Below are 20,033 nucleotides of genomic sequence, written 5' to 3' on the forward strand. Positions count from 1 at the left end.
AAAAACACTTTTTGTTTGCAAGTGAAGATTTAAAATTGGGCTAGAAACGGATCAAGATATGACAATTTGGTTTGTTTTTCATACACGGTGATATAACACACGATAATTAAGTTGTTCTTGCCTGATTGTACATTTTGATTAGACGTTGCATGGAGACGTGCAACACGAGGCGGACAGGAAGTCTAAAACCACCAGAACACGTGTCTGAAGAAGCGTCAGGAAGGCGATTACATAACTTTTTAACATCAGCAGAAATGTGGATAAATGTCCACCACCGGTACATTAATACGTGTTGCTGCTGCTTGCTTCCTGTGTCAATAAATGTTGTATAAGTTGTAGACGCCTGAGGCTGATGATGGATCAATCGGGAACACTTACAGCACATTAAACAGCCTCATAGTTCTCAGGGAACGCAGAGGAGGGACTATTTTCTCCCAATACAGTTTCCTGCAAGATAAGTATCTTAAAAAGGTTACTGAGGTATCTAAGCAGTGGTTTTACAGATGTCTCAGTTACGTATGTACTAGTTGTTAATGAAATGCACCATTTGAAGCTGCTATGTCATCATGGATGCATACAAGGTTTCTAGAGATAAAAGTTGCTTTGAATCATAATCATAAGTTTGGTGAACATAGACGCAGGGCTGTGGTCAGGAATTGCCCAGAAACGTATTATATTGCAGGCAATTCCAATAAATAACATCGCATTATGCAGATTGTTCACTGATAACATCTGTAGCATGTCATTACAGTGTGTCTAGCAGATGTTATGTGACACAATTAGGCAGAAGTGCTAAAGACAGTACGACTATAGCTTTCATTTCTGTTTATGTTTATTTTATTAGCTTTTATTTTGAATGACTGATTTTAAATGCCATTTTCTTAATGTCTTTCGTTTTTTGTAAAGCACTTCGAATTGCCTTGTGTTGAAAAGTGCTATATAAATAAACTTGCCTTGCCTTGCGCCCAAAGCAGCATCTTAGATTTGAGGCTGGGGTTTTCCAAAATGGGAAATCTGACTCCATCCTATATAAAGTTCCTAAATAAGAATCGCGAAATTTGGACTAGTCAAAATGTCAGATGCAAGAAATGATATTGCAAAGCCTTTTTCAAACTGCTATTCTGGGGATGAATCCAACATATTAATATTGGATCTGGCTTTTTTTTTTAAATCCTCCCCACTCTAAATTAAAGAAACTCCAAAGGTGACCTCAGAGTCTTCAGCTGTAGCTACTGTACGCGTCTGCCAAGAAATCCACAAACCTTCCAGTTTCAACCTACATGTTGACCTGTAAATCCCCAAATCGATGCTTCCTGAGAAGGAGCCCAAAACGAAGTGTGTGTGAGAGAGAGAGAGAGAGAGAGAGAGAGAGAGAGAGAGAGAGAGAGAGAGAGAGAGAGAGAGAGAGAGAGAGAGAGAGAGAGAGACGTCAGGGACCCTGTTCATCAAGTCGCCCAAATTAGACTTTGAATCCTTCCAGTGTCGCTCCGGGCGGCGGCTCTGACTGGGACACTAATCACGGTCTCGGAAGGGGGGGGGGAGTCACGGTCACAGCCAGAGAGTCTCATGATGAGTCTGTCATGATTTTAATGTTATTAACAACAACAACAACAACAACAACAACAACAACAACAACAAACGTGTTAGTTGTGTTTCCGCTGTGAGGAACAGTGAAGATTTAAAATTGGGCTTAAAATGGATCCAGGAAGGACAATTTGGTTTGTTTCTCATTCACGTTAAAACAATACACGATATTGATGTTGTTCTGGCATGATTAGACATTTTGATTAGAAGGAACATCTAAAACCACCAGAACACGTGTCTGAAGAAGAGACAGGAAGTCGATTATATCACTTTTTAACATCAGCAAAAACTTGAATAAATGTCCACAGGTGGTACATTAATACACGCGGCTGCTGTGAGCTTGCTTCCTGCGTCAATACGTGTTGTGTACAAGTTGTAGATGCCTGTTACGACCTCCGCCTTCTATCTGCTCATTAACCTGAGTGTTTGCAGCTGTGTGTGTTATATGTACGGCATATGAGCTGTGCCGTTGCCCAGACGCCATTGGATGCCAGCTTTCTGTCCCTCCCCCGGTCGGCGTGACCGAAGATCTGGATTGGAGCAAGTCGGGTATATATTAGCGCTGTCAAGTTAACGCGTTAACGCAATTGTTTTTTAACGCCACTAATTATTTTAACGCGATTAACGCATGTGTATTTTTTTTCCTCGGCCGCCCCGTAGTTTCAGAGCGCATCGAGTTTAAAATACCATCTGCTGACAGCCCCGCTCCTGCCGCCCGCTTGTGGCAGACCACACTTCCACGCTCACCGGCAGGCACCGACTGGCCATCGGGAGGACCGGGAGGGTGTGTGTAATGTGGCCCGAGCGAGCGAGAGACCTTAAGTGCATTGTTGTTGTTAGCATCTGGTGCTAGCTAGCTGCGCTAACGGATATACGGAGCTGTTTAAATGAAAACAGAGGAGCGACATTTCGCCACAACTGCACCGATCACTTGACTTGATGCAGAAAGCCAGACAGCGGGACATTGTAGGAAAAGTGAGCACACTCATGATTGCAGAAACATGATTGCAGCGTCCAGGCAGCTCCCGTTCGAGCATATATGCCTTGAGTTGCACATAGCTCCAACGATCCAACACACACACACACACACACACACACACACACACACACACACACACACACACACACACACACACACACACACACACACACACACACACACACACACACACACACACACACACACACACACACACACACACACACACACACACACACACACACACACACACACACACACACACACACACTGTATGAGAGGTTCCAGGTTGAATTGAGGCGAATATTTGTAATGTTCAGAGGTTGTTGTTTAATATTTATGAGAATATTTGTCATTGTTCAAATGATAATAAACATTAGCATAAAGCATATTTGTCCACTCATATGTTGATAAGAGTATTAAAAAGTATACTCCTAGTATATATATATCAGGTAGGTGCATATGTGTGCTTATGTTTATGAATCTGTTTATCTTTAAGTACAACGTAACTGTGGCTAACTTGTACACAGGCTGTGTTTTGTTACGGTCTATTTTCGTTAGCCCTATTCCTTTTTCCATTTTAGAAGTGAGGTTCTCTTTTGTTTATGTGTTTTAGTTTAGTTTAGGTATTCACTTGTGAAAGCTCTTATTTAAAGAGTCGACTTTAGTTCCTTTTGTTTGTTATTCAAACCGGTGCCTTTGTGGCCTTTTGTTTTGATTGGCTGTGTGTTGCCAAATTAGTGCAGTTTTCATTAAAACAACTTCCTATTTTACCAAAAACAACTGGTGATATGTTACTTTCCACGAGCCGGGACGTAACAATGGCTTAGGCTAATGTTGTCGGGGGGGGGGGGTATCAGTCTCTCCACTGATACCAGCTGACCTACACACCTCACTGATTATTCCTCACTGCGCTGGAAGCTGATGCCTTCAGATGTTGCGACCTGAACCAGGAGACATGCCCGCTGCCTTCAAAGACAAACGGGCAGATGTGTTCACACAGTGATCGTGTACACAAAGAGGCACAAAGCTGAGATGAGAGTATGAGCGATGGAGAGAGGAGCGGCCGCCTCCTCCTCCTCCTCCGTCTCTGTACAAAGAGTGTATCGCAGGCACAACATGATAATGGAATACAATTAACTTCCAATGGTTTCACTGCACACATAAATCTCTCCCTCTGCGGGGGTCCCAAATGATCCATCGGTGAGTTTGTGATTGCACATTGCTCTATGTGCTCACGTTGTCAATGGCGCACTGTTACAGAGAGGTGATGAAGACGTTAGCAGCCGATCCAGATCGAGCCGGAACGTGTCTCTTCAAAGTTTCACAGCGTTAAGAGAGAAAAAAACAGCTGACATCTTTCCGTTGTGCGAGTTTACAGACAGCAAAGCATGACGGTGAGCAGCGGATTTACAGCCATGACTTTACCGTTGACTTTTTGGCGGTTTTCTTTTTCAAATGGCCTTGTTTGTTGAAGCTGTTGGAGGCGAAAAATGCCCTCAATTATCAGTCAGAGACGAAGGCCTGAATGATGCGTGCTCTGGAGGAATTACAGCCTGACAGGAGGAAACAGAGTAGGCGAGATCAATAGGCGTCCATGGCAACAGGTTTTCATTCAGCCTCTGCCATGTAGAGCGCCTGCACACATGTGATCCGTGAGGTCACTGAGAGTTGACGGACAGTTGGGACTTCCTGTGGTTTCCCTCCGTTGTTTTTTCTTTTCAAAGAGATTCTTCGAGGCCGTCCTTTTGCTGAACTCACAGAGCAGAGAGGATCGGCTGGTCGGTGAACAGAACAACTCGGCAGCTTTCAAATTCAAGAAGCAAGAGATATGTTTTTGCTGGCCATGTTTATCGATTGAACAGGAAGGCTTTCTGTCAGAAAACGCGCTTCCTGGATGTTCTCCATTCAGCGCTTGACAGGCAGCCATCGGACAACCTCCTCTAATGGATATGAAGTGGAATATGTGTGACGGTTGTGCACATTAAGGAACAGGCTTTCTGTCAGTGTAGCGATCCAGCTGGTCCCCAGACGACAGAGATGATGATGATAATGGCGATGACGGTGTAATATGTCCTTGTCGGTTCAGCCAGGGTCACGACAGCGTCCACGGGGGGTTAAAGAACTTGATGGAGTGAGTTTTGGCCCACTTGCCAATCACAGATTTCTCCGTGATGAAGCGATGGCCGCCGGACGGGGCGCGCTCGTGGAGCTGATACTCCGCGCACTCGCCCCGGCTGCCCGCCTCGTAGTAGTGATAGGGAACCTTTCTGTAGCCCTCCGTCCTGAAGGGGAGAGGAGAGGAAGACCGTTAGATAAATAGAAGGAACAAGAGAGAAAGAGTTTCATGTTTTTTTTTTTTTTAAACCAACGACAAGGACATTATGGTATTTATTTGAGGTCTTATTTGTAACTATTATAAACTGTGTATGTTCGCATGTGACTTTGTTCCCCGAAAGTATTTGAAGTTACCATGAATCGGCCAGCTGAGTGCATTTTGATTTAACATATTATCTTCTTTGGACATTTTGTTGCTTTCAAGACGTGTCACGACCCGCTGGGAGATTACAGATTGACGGTACCTACTAGATCGGTTTCTGTTGCTTTCACCCTCGCCTACGCTAGAAGATGTCACAGAACGATTGCACAGGGATGAAGTGGAAGCAGAAGACAATGAAGAAGATTGATCCTGATCTGTCAGTGAAGGTGAGACTCGTCTTTTTGATATAATAAAAACATTTAATTGCAAAAACGAGTGTCACTAGCATTTGTAATCGTTCTCAGGGAAAGTATACACTTATATAATACCATTATAATACCATAAGTTGTCATTTATGGGGCCATATACTGCTAAACATGTGATTTTTTGATTTCATAGGAATTTGAATGCTGCATGTTGGCCATGTAGCTTTGGGAGAGTTGAATATCGGACACTCCCTGAAATAAAGAGCCCTTCTGCAAATGTCAGACTTGTAACCAAATAAACAAGCAGTGCTGCATCACAAAGGAGAGGCATGTGTTTCATGTGTGCGGTGATGTTTGACGTCCTGCCGGTGAATGGATGTTGAGATGAGATGCGACAGATTGAGCTCTGAAGGTGATTGACCAATCGATCACATTTAATCAGAGCTGAGCGTCACAACGCAACGAAGGTTAAAAGTAGGGTCCGGATGCAGTTATATCATTGTGTTATTAACCCTCAAGAGCATCGTATCGTCTTATCGTTATACAATGATATGTATTCAACTCTATTGCTCCAAGCAGGCTGCAGACTAAACTGAAGATTTGTGTCCTACGCATGTGAAGAACACCTATTATTATAATTTGTATATGGTTTTTTCATGTGTGATACTGAAATTAATCGACTCCTCATCCTAGTCAAACAAGAAATAATAGTGTTTTTTCATGTATTTTTGATATGATGGTAATATATCGGGTTCAAATTGTTCTGTTTTTCAAGTTGTCTGAATTTCCATTTGTGTGTATATTGATAAATAATATATACTGTATACACAAAATGCAGCTGGAATGCATTTCCAGGACGAGCTCCAGAAACAGCATTTAAAACTGAAATAACAAATGAGTTAAATTAAGTTTTTTCAGCAGTCAGCGGCTTGAAGTGATGCAGCCTCGGGCGAAAGCCTCCACTCCACAGATTCCCCTCATTAAAACAAAAACAACAGCAGCTCCTGTTACTCAATAACTACTCTTGTTATTTCTAAGATATCATGAAAACATTCCTCCTACTCTGAGCCGCAGTCAATCTAAAAACCTCCCAAAGAAACGGAGTAATGTTGAGGAGGGAAGTGGAGCAATTCTGAGCAGAGATTGTTTACAGTTTGCATCTTCAACCCATTAGAGCAAAGGAGGAATCAATACTGTGCAGCCTGCAGTCGGTTGCTAATAGTGAGTGATGGCTTTATGAGAAAATGGTGTGTAACACTTTCATGAGGGGAATGAACACGGACAGAAGAGAAAGAGCCATCTCCAGTGGCTCCACATCCACAGAGCCATGGCGGTGTGCCAGCTCTCAGTGAGACACAACCCAATCACTGCCTCTGTGTCACACGCTGGAGCGCACCGGCATTAACAAATACATTCAATTCCACCCTCTCCGCAGCACCTGTTGAGGCTCCATTATCTACCGCTGCACACAAAACTTCACTTCTTCTTGCTGGCGTAGCGGAGCGGTCGGCTGCCAGCAGAGGTTTGTGTGACACTAAATCGTCCACTCGGAAACTCAGTGAAACCCAACATCCTCCCGGCTCACGCAGGTAAGGAAGGAGAGAAGAGAGAGGCCCCTTAACTGCTTCGCTGACTGAAACCATAACAAGCACGCTTCCTTTAATCCCCTGTCACACTGTCCCGAAATTGACACCCGATGGACACACGATAAAGGAAATGTTCAAATTCGGCTGTGATCGTAGCAACATCGGGCCATTCGTGAGGGCATCTAAACCTTCGTATGACCGCCGGTGGAGTTTCTCAGGCTCCGGCAGCAACTTCGTGAGGGCATCTTGTCGAATCGTGTCATCTTCGTGTTATCATCGGTGCCATCGGGCATTCGCCCTCACTCTGATCGGGGCGAATGCCCGATGGCACCGATGATAACAAGATGCCCTCACGATGGCCTTACGAAGGGCAACATTGACACACGAATTAAACACGAAAATGAACCTTCGCAAGGTCCTTCGGCAATTTTTTGGCATGCCAAAGATTTTGCCTCCGCTCACGAAGTTGCTGCCGGAGCCTGAGAAACTCCACCGGCGGTCATACGATGGCTTAAGATGCCCTCAAGAATGGCCCGATGTTGCTACGATCACAGCCGAATTTGAACATTTCCTTTATCGTGTGTCCATCGGGTTGTTTTATTGCACAACAAAATCATGTAAATATATTATGTAAATAACCCAATTTGTGTTCTGTGAAACTAAAAAGGATATAATATATTATTTTGAAGGGCAGTTGACAGGAAGTTGTTGTTGCTATGGAAACAACATTACGGAGAAAACGTAATATTTTCTACATAAAAAGACGGATAAAGTAAAGAACAAAGTCTGAAGATATCAGTACAGTATCATAGTACTGTAACATAATTGTTTTTGGTACTTTCATTGCAGTTGTATGTCTCAAATGTAATGTAAATGTTGCCTTCGTGTGTGGTTCGGGGCCATCTTCGTGCGAAATTCACAATTCCATATTCGTGTGTCCATCGGGTGTCAACTTTGGGACAGTGTGACAGGGGCTTTAAAGGTCACCTATCATGCAAAATCCACTTCTTCATGTCTCTTCTACATCAACATGTGTCCCCTCTTCTTCATGTCTCTTCTACATCAACATGTGTCCCCTCTTATTCATGTCTCTTCTACATCAACATGTGTCCCCTCTTATTCATGTCTCTTCTACATCAACATGTGTCCCCTCTTCTTCATGTCTCTTCTACATCAACATGTGTCCCCTCTTCTCCATGTCTCTTCTACATCACCATGTGTCCCCTCTGTGGAAAGAGACTCTGAAAGTTTCAGGAACAAAGATTCTCTCTCTTTTTGATCCATTTCTGTAAAAACCTGTCTGAACGTGAGCTGATCAGATTGTGGCCACTTTATGATGTCATAACAATGTGTTGTCTTGAGTAACCATTAGCCAATCAGCAAGCAAGGTAACCCCCTCCCCCCCTTATCACCTGAATCTCCTCCTAGAGCACCGTTGTGTTCTTTGTAACCAAATGTCTCTCAGAGGGGCGTGGGGAGGGGCTCCTTACTTTCATCTGAAGTAACAGACAGAGAATCAGCACTTTGGAAACAGGGCTGAAACAGAGGGGATTATGGGTAATGCTGCAATGATCTGTTTGGTGTTTGGAGCCAAACACTTCAGAGACATGTTTTGTATATATCTGAGAGCTGTGACATATTGATGAAAAGCAGCATAATAGGGGACCTTTAATAACATTGTTGTTTTGAGTAACTAATCAGGTTAGCCCTGCTGCTTGCTGTCAGAGAAGCAGCAGGGTCGCTCTCCAGTGAAGCTCCAGCTCTCAGACTGTTCCAGGATCAGCCCCTTGGACAGCGCTCAAGACAAACTCCAACTGTTGACCAACATAAATTGGGCTTTTGATCCACTACCAAAACTGAATTTGTTCTCGTTGTAGCGGAGCGGTCGGCTGCCAGCAGAGGTTTGTGTGACACTAAATCGTCCACTCGGAAACTCAGTGAAACCCAACATCCTCCCGGCTCACGCAGGTAAGGAAGGAGAGAAGTGAAAGATGGGAAAGGAGACAACGCTGCCTCTTAACTGCCTCGCTGAATCATAAAATCCTCCGCGCTGGTTGAATTATCTCTCGTCTCTGCCATGTGTCTGGAGCTGTTTATATTTCAACTCCCGCTGCGCACGGGGAACATGGGGAGGATAAAAGGCAGGATTTTCACTGCGTGTTAGGTGGAAGTGTTTGACTCGGGGGATAGAGAGAGATCACGTTGAGAGAGAGGAGGCGAGTCAATCAGACCAGAGAGCGAGCAGCCGTGCCCGCAGCTACAGCATCTTGTTTGTCATCCTTCCCGTGGCCTCGCAGTCCGACAGCAATCACTCACCCACGAGTCAGACCGAGGAAGACTGGCATGTATAGAAATAAAACTTTGAGCAGGGGAGGAAATGGGTGCTGCAGCCTCGGAGACTCTGCAGTCTGCTGGGTATTCTAGGCAGGAACATATATAATGGTATTCACGGCACACAGAACCCAATATGGATTTCAGCATAGAAATTCAGACATTAAATCCAAAGAGAGGAATTGGAAATGCATTCCAACAGGGCACGTCTTGATTATGGGAGAGGCTGCGATTGGCCGGCGCTGCTGTGAATGCGAATCTAGTGTTTTGTGTGCATTTTCCCCCTAAGAATGCAGGGGGATAGTTGGTGTCTTACTTGCAGTAGGTGTCATTTATCATGCCGTAGATATGGATCTCTTTGCACATGTCCATGGCGAGGATGAGCGTGAACCAGCCGGTGCTGAGGTAGGAGCCGGACTGGAGCCTGCAGACACACAGAGACACCTCATTCATTATGATATTCATCTTTCGATACAATACATAACACTTTACTGTCAGATCAAGTGGGAACTTGTTCTGGCAACACAGGCACATTTTAAGACAAGATACTAGGAAACACACTGTTACAAAAAGGGTTGATGAGAAAACTAGGAATGAAATAAGATGGCTAGAGTCACAACAAATGTATCCTTAGGTGCTTTTATTAACAACTGAAAAAACACAAAGTAACAAGGATCTACAGAAAGAAAACCTCAATATATACGTACAGGTCGAGGACATATAACTGGTACCTCTGCTCGACAGCCACAGTCAGACTAACCTCCAAACACTTGTGGCCAGAGGCTTATATATGTTAAGCCCCTCCCCATAGGACAATCCACTATTTATACCCTTAATTACTGTTGTTCTTATCTACAAACATATTCAAAATGTAAGGCAAGTTATGTAACGTAACATTACAATCACTGAAGACAATACATTCAAGACCCTTTAAGCCACATTAAGTCTGGGATTTAACCCTGTATTTCATTTGAGGATCGACCGGTGCATAGAATAATTCTTCAGTCATAAAAAGCACTTCAATTTGCACGAGTTTTCAGGTTGCCGTTTCTCTGACCTCTGACCTCTGAGCTCTTGTAAAGCAGATGATGTGAGAATTACAATTATTCTAACAGCTGTTCCTTTTGTAGGTAGTTCTGTATAAAGAGCCTAGCTCATTTCATATGTACATTTAAAACTAAATGCATCTGCAGCACAGCCTCAGGACAGGCGCATCACCATACGCAGGCCTTACTGTAAGGCTTTTTAAACATGCATTATGGTGGACATTAATAGTTAAAGATGTTGTCAAATCCACACCTCTGTATATATATGGAAAGGTTCAGAGGCTGAGAAAAGAAACACACTTTATTGGGTGTTGAACAGCTTATCACAACAGCTGCAGACACGCTGTCCCCTGTGAATAATGCAGGACCCCCAGTGGGCCCATCAATAACAACACGCATAATCCTTTCATCAGCAGCACACTCGCGGTGTTATGACCTCACAAGAAAGGTACGCTTTGATCATCCTCTAACACACAACACGCCGCTGAGATGGAGCTTCACTCGAGGTTTTGTCAAAACAAGACGAGTAAGTGGGTCATGCAGTGTCGACCCGCAGCCCCCGCGTGGCAGGTGGCCCGCGTGCGGCCACTCAGCAATGCATGGGACTACAAGGAGCCTTAGACCTCAGATAAGTGCACAGCTTGATACTGATAAGGATGAGGGGGAAATGGACGCACCTCCACAGTATGAGACACGGAGACAGCGTAGAGATTATAGGAGGACCGCAGGTGATATACATACATATATATATGGCTACAGAACATCCACTCAATGATATCTGACAGGCGAACAATTACAGCAATTAATGGCAGTCATGAGAGATGAATACATTTATGAAATGATAATGTATTTCATGCTTTAACTGGACAATTAAAAGAAGGTTTAGCAAAAATAATTGACAATGTATTAGGTTAATCCACTAATAAAGGTCAAATGAAAAGAGATTTGAAGAGAAAGCTATACATTACATAAATGCTGTAACTAGTACCAAAATACAATAAAGACAAGAATGAGTTGAATGAATAACATCATTCAGAAACTGGTTCATTTCAGTTTATGATCATAAAATTGGAAGGGTACTGCATTTCCCCCTTTTTTAATTGTTCTATTTATCCAGTCCACCTTGAAAGAATATCAAAAAGAAAATACCTGACACTTAAATATGATAAAACAGCACCATAACAAGTTTACTTCCTTTAATAACGAGGACGTTGGAGCAACTAATCCTGTTTGCCATGTTGCTTCCTGTCAGAGAAGCAGTAGAGATGGCAAATCCGGATCATTTTATGGACTCGGAGTCTTCTGAGTCAATCATTGAAGAGATCCGGATCATACGAGTCATTTGAGTCATATGAGTCAGCATGACCAAGACCGTAGAAATCCTACCGGTGAAACCGAAAAGTTGTTGCATTTAACCAGCATATTAAACTAACGTTACATTAACCTCCGCTACACAGTGTCTTTTGCTTTAATAAAACATGTGTGTGTGTGTGTGCATTTTAAAAAATAAGTGTTTTGCATTATATGTATATAGTTATTTTAATATGTTCCTGTACTTAAGCTAATTTTGCACAATTGTGTTTTCATTTAATAATAATAATAATAATAATAATAATAATTGTATAATTACATTTATATATTCTAACTGTTTTGCAATTTCTATCATTTGTTTCTTTTGTGTGCCATGTTCAAAATAAACGAGTTTCCAAGTAAGATCCTTATTGGAAATGCAGATATTATTACAGGAGACTGTTGCACAACATGACCATTTTGTTAGAAGTCTACACTGAAACTTAATTTAGAGCCGGAAAAATCGCGGGATCCGTGAATCCAGGTCAATGATCGAGAGAGACCAGTAGCCTACGAGGACTCAGAGCCGTAATTTATAGCAGGCAGCAGATCCAGAGATCCAGCAGACTCGTCCCCATGCACGAATCTACAGCAGACTCAGCCCCTCCTCCGGCTCGCACGGCTCCCGCGAGTCCCACGGCTCCCTCGACGAGTCGCAGCAGACTCAGAGATTTGCGGACTCACGGCTCACTCACGGCTCACGGCTCACTCACGGCTCCCGCGAGTCCAACGACTCACGGCTCACTCACGGCTCACGGGACTCTCGCGGGAGCCGGAGGAGGGGCTGAATTTGCTGTTGATTCGTGCATGGCGACGAGTCTGCTGGATCTCTGGATACAACAACGTTGTAATGTGATTGTACACGTTATAAAGAGAGTAAAGAGTGACGCAATTTATAGTTTAATTGTTACGTCACATCAGGTGTAGACTCAAAGGACTCGGGTTAATCGAGAGGGAGACTCGTCACGACCGGCTCATTACTAGGATCCGGGTTAATGATCCGGATGAATCATGACTCGCCCATCTCTAAGAAGCAGCGGGACGTTCCCTGCTGAAGCTCACGGACAGCTCTCAACTCAAACTCCAACTGTTTCCCAACATCATTTGGGCATCTGATCCATTCAAAATGGAATAATGTCTCCTTGTTTCCCGGCAACCCTGCGTGCATGTGTCTACACGCTGTGACCAGTTCAACCAAAAAACAAACAAATACTTTTCGGCTGTAAATATATCAGAATCGCACAGGAAAACAAAAGATAAAGTCGTCAGCCATGACAGCAGCTCTGTGAGATGTAACTCAAGAGGGCCATCATACACGGTCAAATTCCGAACATTTAACATAGCCTACACTTCATTCTTTACTTTGTCCGTTATTATATGTAGAAGATATTACTTTTTGCTCCGTCATGTTGTTTCCATAGCAACAACTTCAAACAGGAAGTTAACTTAAATGACATTTAAGACACTGCAACGAAAACAATGTAAAATCCTTTTCCGTTTCACAGAACACGCATTGGGTTATTTACATAATTATGTTTACACTGTCGATTGTTCTTTTTTAACATTCAAACATAAAAAATAACAACTAACCGCTAGCCGCAAAGCTAGCATCACAGCCACTGCTCCGTTTTCGGACACTTTGCACACGTTTTTCACAAACATGTACACATGCTAGGAGTATGGGAGTACTATTCGCTATTTCCATTCGCTTCGTCTTGATCTGTAGATGTGATTTGATGTTTTGTGTGTCCCCCAACTCCTCTCCAAAGTTCAGATATTTAATAAAATACTCAGGGGAGTTTCCTGAATTTTCATGCCCAAAGCCAAGCACTAGGCCTCTGGGTAAATTAAGAGGCCGATCTCGGGCACTTTTGTCCACAGTTTGTATCTTGTTGGTCGAATTGCACTTATTGTAAGTCGCTTTGGATAAAAGCGTCAGCTAAATGCAATGTAATATAATGTAATATAATGATCCCCGCCCCCGAGCACCCCTGGGTAAATTTACCGTAGAGCCAATTCACAACGCGTGACGTCATTGGGTGCGTGACGTCATTGGTAAGCGACGGATATGACCCTGAGCAGATATGGTACCTACCAGGAAGACGGACTGCGTGATAACCGAGAGAAGAAGAACCGACTGCGTGATATAAACAAACAACAAATAGCGTGTTGCGTTCCATTTTCACTCTACAACGAGAAGCTCACGGGGCTTCCCGAACCTGTGTCGAGAGCTGGAGTTAAATGATATCTCACATTTGCCTTCTTAATCGTTTGTTTGGGTCCCTCACTTCCGTTTCGCTTCTCATGCAATGATTCGCTAAGCTGAACAGCCAATCGAGTGATTTATTTTGCCGACAGCCTTTGGCCGACTGCCCGAAAAGGTGTCGGCACGGTGCGGGACCATAGTGCGGGACACACCAATCTGAGTAGGGCGACAGGACGCCCATCGTCGGCTTGACGCCCATCGGCGGTCAGAATCGGCTTGGTGTGTCCGGGCCTTAAGAGCTAAATGAAAATGTTGATGGTTAAGCAGACAGTTATGTTAGCATGGTCACCATCTTAGTTTAGTCTGTTAGCGTGATACAATTAGTTGGTTAGCACTAATATGTACAGCTGAGGCTGATGACACAATTAATAGTCAGAGAAAAAACACATGTTATTTCAAATCATCCTAAAGGGAAGATGAAGGTTTGTACTAAATTCAACAGAAATCCATCCAATATGTGTTGGAACATATCCATCATAAAGCCTTGCTGCTAGCATGGCTCAAAAGCAAAGATTAGGGGAGGGTCTTTTAAATGAAGCAATATTTGGTGCAGCAGGAAAATGTGTTCTTGCCCTCATATCTTGATAATTAGTCAACTGGAAAAAGGAATCCTGAGGATGCTTTAGACTGCAGCGGATCGACTGAAGCACCATTGTCATCAACCATTTCCCTGTTAACAGGCTGCAGATTTCCATTTGCCAAACCTTGTTATGGTCCAAAAGTATTCAAGGCTCAAGCGAAAGATTGGGACAGTATCATTGATTAAAAACCTGCAGAAAGCTTTCAACAGCTTTCAAACATCCCATTAAAAATATGTAATTTGTCATTTCCATTCCGGTTGTGTGTTAAACATTGTTGTAAATAAGAAATAATGAAGTGTAAATCTCCTTTCTCTCCTGTGAGAGCAGATGGCACACGGTGGAAGCAGGTCTGATTGATAACTCCAGGTTCATTTCCAAAACAGTTCACGTCTTAAAGTCCAATGACGACTATCCTTCAAAACATTGGGAGACATTTCACTTCACGTCTGTCCCTCAGCTCCCACATGGAGACTTTTCTTGCCTCTTTTCAAAGCCAACTGTTTTGGCTAGTTTTCCAAATCGCATAAGGAATAATAATGTATGATTATGAGCCATTACGGCTAAAGACCTTGTTAAAGCAGGAGAGCAGATGGTGGAGTTCGATGATGAAATTGGATGGGGATATTTTTTTTAAACACATATTTGCAGTACAGAGCTGTGAGTGACCATGACCTATTTAAGATATATGTATTCCCTTTCCCAATATATGCTTTTATTAATGTATGGATTATAAAAACACATTTTTGCAATATTATGGGATGATTCAAATATGGTCTTAATATTGTTAAAAACCAAGTCAGAGAAAAAACAATAAAAATGTATTTAAAAACCTAATAACAAACAAACATTTTTGGCTTTATTATAGGAAGACCATAGTCTGAACCAGGGGTGTCCAAACTACGGCCCGGGGGCCAAATGCGGCCCACAGCACATTTTGAAACTGCCCTCAGCTAATTCAAAAAGTATAATGAAATAGGGCCCACAATGAAACTTGTGCTTGTCATATATTGTACTTCTTAAATATATAGGGAGGCGTGTGGTGCAGTGGGTTGTGCGTTGGTGTTCGGATCAGGGGGTCACAGGTTCAAACCCCACTGCAGTCAGCATGTCGTTGTGTCCCTGGGCAAGACACTTCACCCCAAATTGCTCCTGTGGGATTCTCCACAGTATTGAGTATATGAGTCGCTTTGGATAAAAGCGTCTAACAAGTGACATGTAAATATATATGTAACACAAAAATATGTAACACAGTATTCATGTCTTAAAAGCCCACTTTTCAAATAGATTCAGTCAATTCAAGTTGAAAAAATGTTCACCCTTCATAAAGGCAATCTGAAGCTTCTGTTTAAAGAATGAGCTGCGAACAAAATCAATGAAACCCTGTGGTGAGTTGTGATGCAGGCTGTTTGTGTTTCTTAAAGCATCTTCAAGTATCAAGCATCATTTATTTGATTGATTTTGCGAACTTATAACCGATAAGGCATATATACCTCAACTCTAGTGAGCGGCAAAGCCCTTCGTATATTTTTCTGTATGTGGCCCTCAGGGAAAAAGTGTGTACACCCCGGTCTAGACGCTTCATTAACAACAAGGGCATTCTTTGGATGCAGTGACGTCCTTACAGTAAATACATTTGCTGCAACAGATTATACAAACACACGCTTAATAATAAAAACGATAATACATTCAAGGAGGTCAAATTACAGAGCGCATATTCCACATGTCTCCTGGTCATCAGACGGCACTCGGTCCTTAGGGACAGATCTGTGGTGGGGGTGGGACCTGTGAACTTCCTGATGATGAACATACTCTCATGAAGTAAGTCTCCTCTCTTCGGTGCTCAGTAATAATGACTGTGTTGTTTTTGCCCTGCACTCTTTAGAGATCAGTCAAATAATGTCAATGAGACTCTTGACATCGGTGTCCTCGGTGCTCAAGTTAATAAAGTTTGAGTTTCTGTGGGTGGTGCTCTTGTCGTTGTCAGTTCAGCTGTGCTTTTCTTCTCCTCGCTGCAAATGAACCCGCTGATTAGAAAGTCAAACGTGTCACGACGCACCCCTGTGGAGCTAAAGGATGTATGCTCAGGACCTAGCTGACAGTGTGGATACTACAGAAACTGAAAAGGTTCCATGAGCTCCTGGTTGGATCGTTGTTTGGCTACAGGGCCGTAGAAACAGTTTTAGAAAACATCGACAATCCCCCCCCGCCCATTCAATGCAGACAATCCCGACTCAATAACAAAAACGAATCAAATGTATCTAATTAATTAGCATTTGAAGCTATGCTGTTTCCCCTATAGCAATAGAAGTGTCTTGAAATACAACCTTGGATGGATTGCCATAATATGTTGATGCTCATGGAGCCTCGAGGCTACATCCTACATATCCCCTGACTTTTCCTCTAGCGACACCTTGAGGTTAACAAATGTGATTTTAAAGTCAAATATGTGATGAATTGCTTTCTTATCTTAATTACTTTCATGCACACATTTGCATATTTGTTCGGAGTTGGGCCATATGTTGCTTTTTTGTGACACCGCCTGCTGGACTGCTGCTAGCTTTGGGTGAACTCAAGCTGTCTGGGGTCATAAGTCAACAACGTTAGTGAACATGTTATTTATGAGATATTAAAGCGTCACATATGCTCAGCACCGTTAAGTTGTTTATATGTCTGCCATCGGAAACAAATTAGCATTCTGACATTAGCATTTAGCTCGCAGCACTTCTGTACCAGAACATTTACATGCACAAAAACCTACAAAACACTAGAGGAGAGGTTCAACTTAAAAAAGGACAATGGGGTATTTTTTAAGATCTTTCCATATAAAAACATTGAGGACACCATCTCTGAATCCTTAGTAGCAGCTACAGCCATGACTGGTGGAGTACGAGATAATAGGACATGAGGTTAACTCAAAGTATTCTTCACAAGCACAGCAAAGCCAGTTATAAATGTTTTTGCAACAACCAATCAGCAAACTTAAGTAAACTAAACCGTCTGAAACATCCTTAATGTGGATGTATGGCCCCAAGTGCACCATCGATTTAAGTTTAAAGTTTTAGCAGCCCAACAAACTTTCTCACACACGCTGACACCGGGGCTGTTGGGAGGTGAAATTACACAGACATGTAATTTGTCGTAATAAGGGAGTGGAGGAGCACAGAAGGGAAATGGTGCATTATCAGTGATACACAGCGCGGCAGCTCTCAGCCGTCAGAGCTGTCAACACATCACCATTACGCTGCATTATTCATTATCCATTTGCCACTCTGGCAGTACACACATGCATACTTTCACACTCACACACACACATCCTTAGTCGAGAGCTGAATGTCCTAAAGCAACCAAAAAGAAAGCATGCTAGAATACATACGGGAGAGGGATCTGCTGACCTGATAATTAACATTTCAAAGCAGATGTGTGTAAGAGTAGACACAGAGAGAACCACGGATAGAATTCAAGGTCTTCTGCCGACAATCATAATGGCACAACTTTGCAGAGAGGATGCTGTTATTGTGCGGCCAATTTAAAGGAGAGATAAGGCTCGGCGTGAAGCGGTTTTGGCAGGCGGCAAATAACACCCAGAGCTGGAGGACACAGAGAATGTAATTTGCTTGTTTTGTTAAAGCAAAAAGCAAAAACACACAGCATCTCTACTCAAAGGCAGCAAACAAAAGGTGTCATGAAGTCTGGTCTCGACTCTGCCTGGCTTCCTACCGAGTCTCAGTGCGGCTTTTTAGAAAAATGGAACATAATAAATTGTGTTGGGCACGAACAAAAAGGAGAAACACCTTATTTCTCTCTCTTTCTAACACAAACCTGACTCAGGGGTGATTGGGACTGACATGCGAGGACGCTATCGGCGCTGGGAAACGAAGGGTGTTTGAGAAATGAAGTCGGACACTCTGTGCAGGGTTTAAGTAAATAATCCCAGAGTCTGCCTGAGCTGGAGCCTGTTGTGCTTTACCTGCCGAGCGCCAGAGGCTAAGGGATCAGCGCGAGGCTCCTCTACCTCCAACTCCGTTCAATAACTCGCACTTGACATTCGCAGCAGGAGAGCCAAAGTGAGGATACGTGCTTTATGCAGCTGCACAAATAGGATACGACACCTGTCAAAAACTTGGGGGAATGTATCTCAACCTGAAGTTGATCCTCACTCTGAACGGTTATCAGTTTAAAACATTGATTATTGGCTACATGTCAGATATAAGTTAATTTAGTGAAAATGTGAGAGCAATGGAAATATCCACATAATTAGACACGTGATGTGTTTGCAGCAGCATCTGCTCTCAGACAGCTCATCTTCAGTGTTGATTTAAACAATTACAAACTAAACTACCGTACTTTTCGGACTATAAACCGCAACTTTTTTCCCCATTTTGTTGGTACAGCTAACGGCCACTAGGGAACCTCCTAAATCTATGGATTTTACAGGTAAAATTAACCACCTTTAACTCTATGGGCTCTATGACTGGTCCGCGCCCGCCACCTTTAAGGGGCGGGATCCAGCAGGAAAAGCTGGAGGCCGCGCAGGTCGCGCGCCAAAGTAAAGGTGGAACCGAGAGACAGAACGAGAGCGAGACAGACGGACAATTTAGCTGCTGCGGCTTATATGCAGGTGCGCTTTATAGTCCGAAAAGTACGGTAGACACTTTTGGCGGGAGATAAATCATTACAATGAAATCAGAGGAACAGTTAGATAATGTAGGAAATACGCTCATTTGCTTCTTTACCCTTTGCATGTCCGTACTAAGACACATTTGACTTTAGGACAGACCCAGGAAAGGTGTTTGTCTCCAGCCTTTTAGCTATCTTTAGTAAATACACTATTGAATAGTTATTTAACCTTTATCTAACAATGGAGTCTGTGAAGACACAATAGGTTCAAAATGGCAGCGTACGATGGATTTTACATTGTTTCTCATAAACCTAATTTAAATTATATTCCTCTTTTAGCATTTTTGAGATTCTGCAGACTGAAATACATTTAGAAAATCTGATTCACATTCAAACATCATTTAAAAGCTCTATGGCTGTATGTATCTTACGAAAAACAAAACAATATACTTTGTTAACCAGTTTTAGACACATTTTAATCAGCTTTTGGCTTTTTGACCCTTTGTTCTGTGGATCGGCACGATGATGAATCTGTTTTGATGCGACTGCAAAGCCTTTGTAATACAGAGCACTGAGAGTACCATGTGCAAAAGGTCGTAATAATACCACCGTGCTAAAGAGCAGGACCTTCTGTTCTTTTCTATCGGCTCGGTTTGAGCTTTGACGTAGAGAGAGAGGCCCTCGTACATCCGTCCTTTATCAGGTCATCTCACACACAATCTGTACGGAGCATCTCCAGACCGACCAGGTTTTATTCCTCTCCTGGAGAAGGACGCTGGGAGTCGTCTCAAACATCTATTTCTCTCTCAGGCTGTTTACAACCGCATACTTTCAAACTCACATTTTACTTAAAGGTCACCTTTTATGCAAAATCCTCTTCTTCATGTCTTTTCTACATCAACATGTGTCCCCTCTTCTTCATGTCTCTTCTACATCAACATGTGTCCTCTCTTCTTCATGTCTCTTCTACATCAACATGTGTCCCCTCTTCTTCATGTCTCTTCTACA

The 20,033-nt window shown here is 43.0% G+C and overlaps 1 protein-coding gene across 1 annotated transcript in view; it reads right to left on the reverse strand.

The window, feature by feature from the left end:
• Positions 1–2,815: 2,815 nt before the first annotated feature.
• st6galnac3 (ST6 (alpha-N-acetyl-neuraminyl-2,3-beta-galactosyl-1,3)-N-acetylgalactosaminide alpha-2,6-sialyltransferase 3) overlaps positions 2,816–20,033 on the reverse strand; it is a 42,572-nt gene continuing 25,354 nt past the window's right edge. Inside the window, exons 2-3 of the mRNA XM_034104739.2 lie at positions 9,482–9,589; positions 2,816–4,848 (exon numbers count right to left, since the gene is read on the reverse strand). Coding sequence (XP_033960630.1) covers positions 4,659–4,848; positions 9,482–9,589 — 298 coding nt within the window. The 3' untranslated portion in view covers positions 2,816–4,658. The remainder of the gene's footprint in view (positions 4,849–9,481; positions 9,590–20,033) is intronic.

Source organism: Pseudochaenichthys georgianus, chromosome 17, assembly GCF_902827115.2.
Source record: "Pseudochaenichthys georgianus chromosome 17, fPseGeo1.2, whole genome shotgun sequence".
NCBI lineage: Eukaryota > Metazoa > Chordata > Actinopteri > Perciformes > Channichthyidae > Pseudochaenichthys > Pseudochaenichthys georgianus.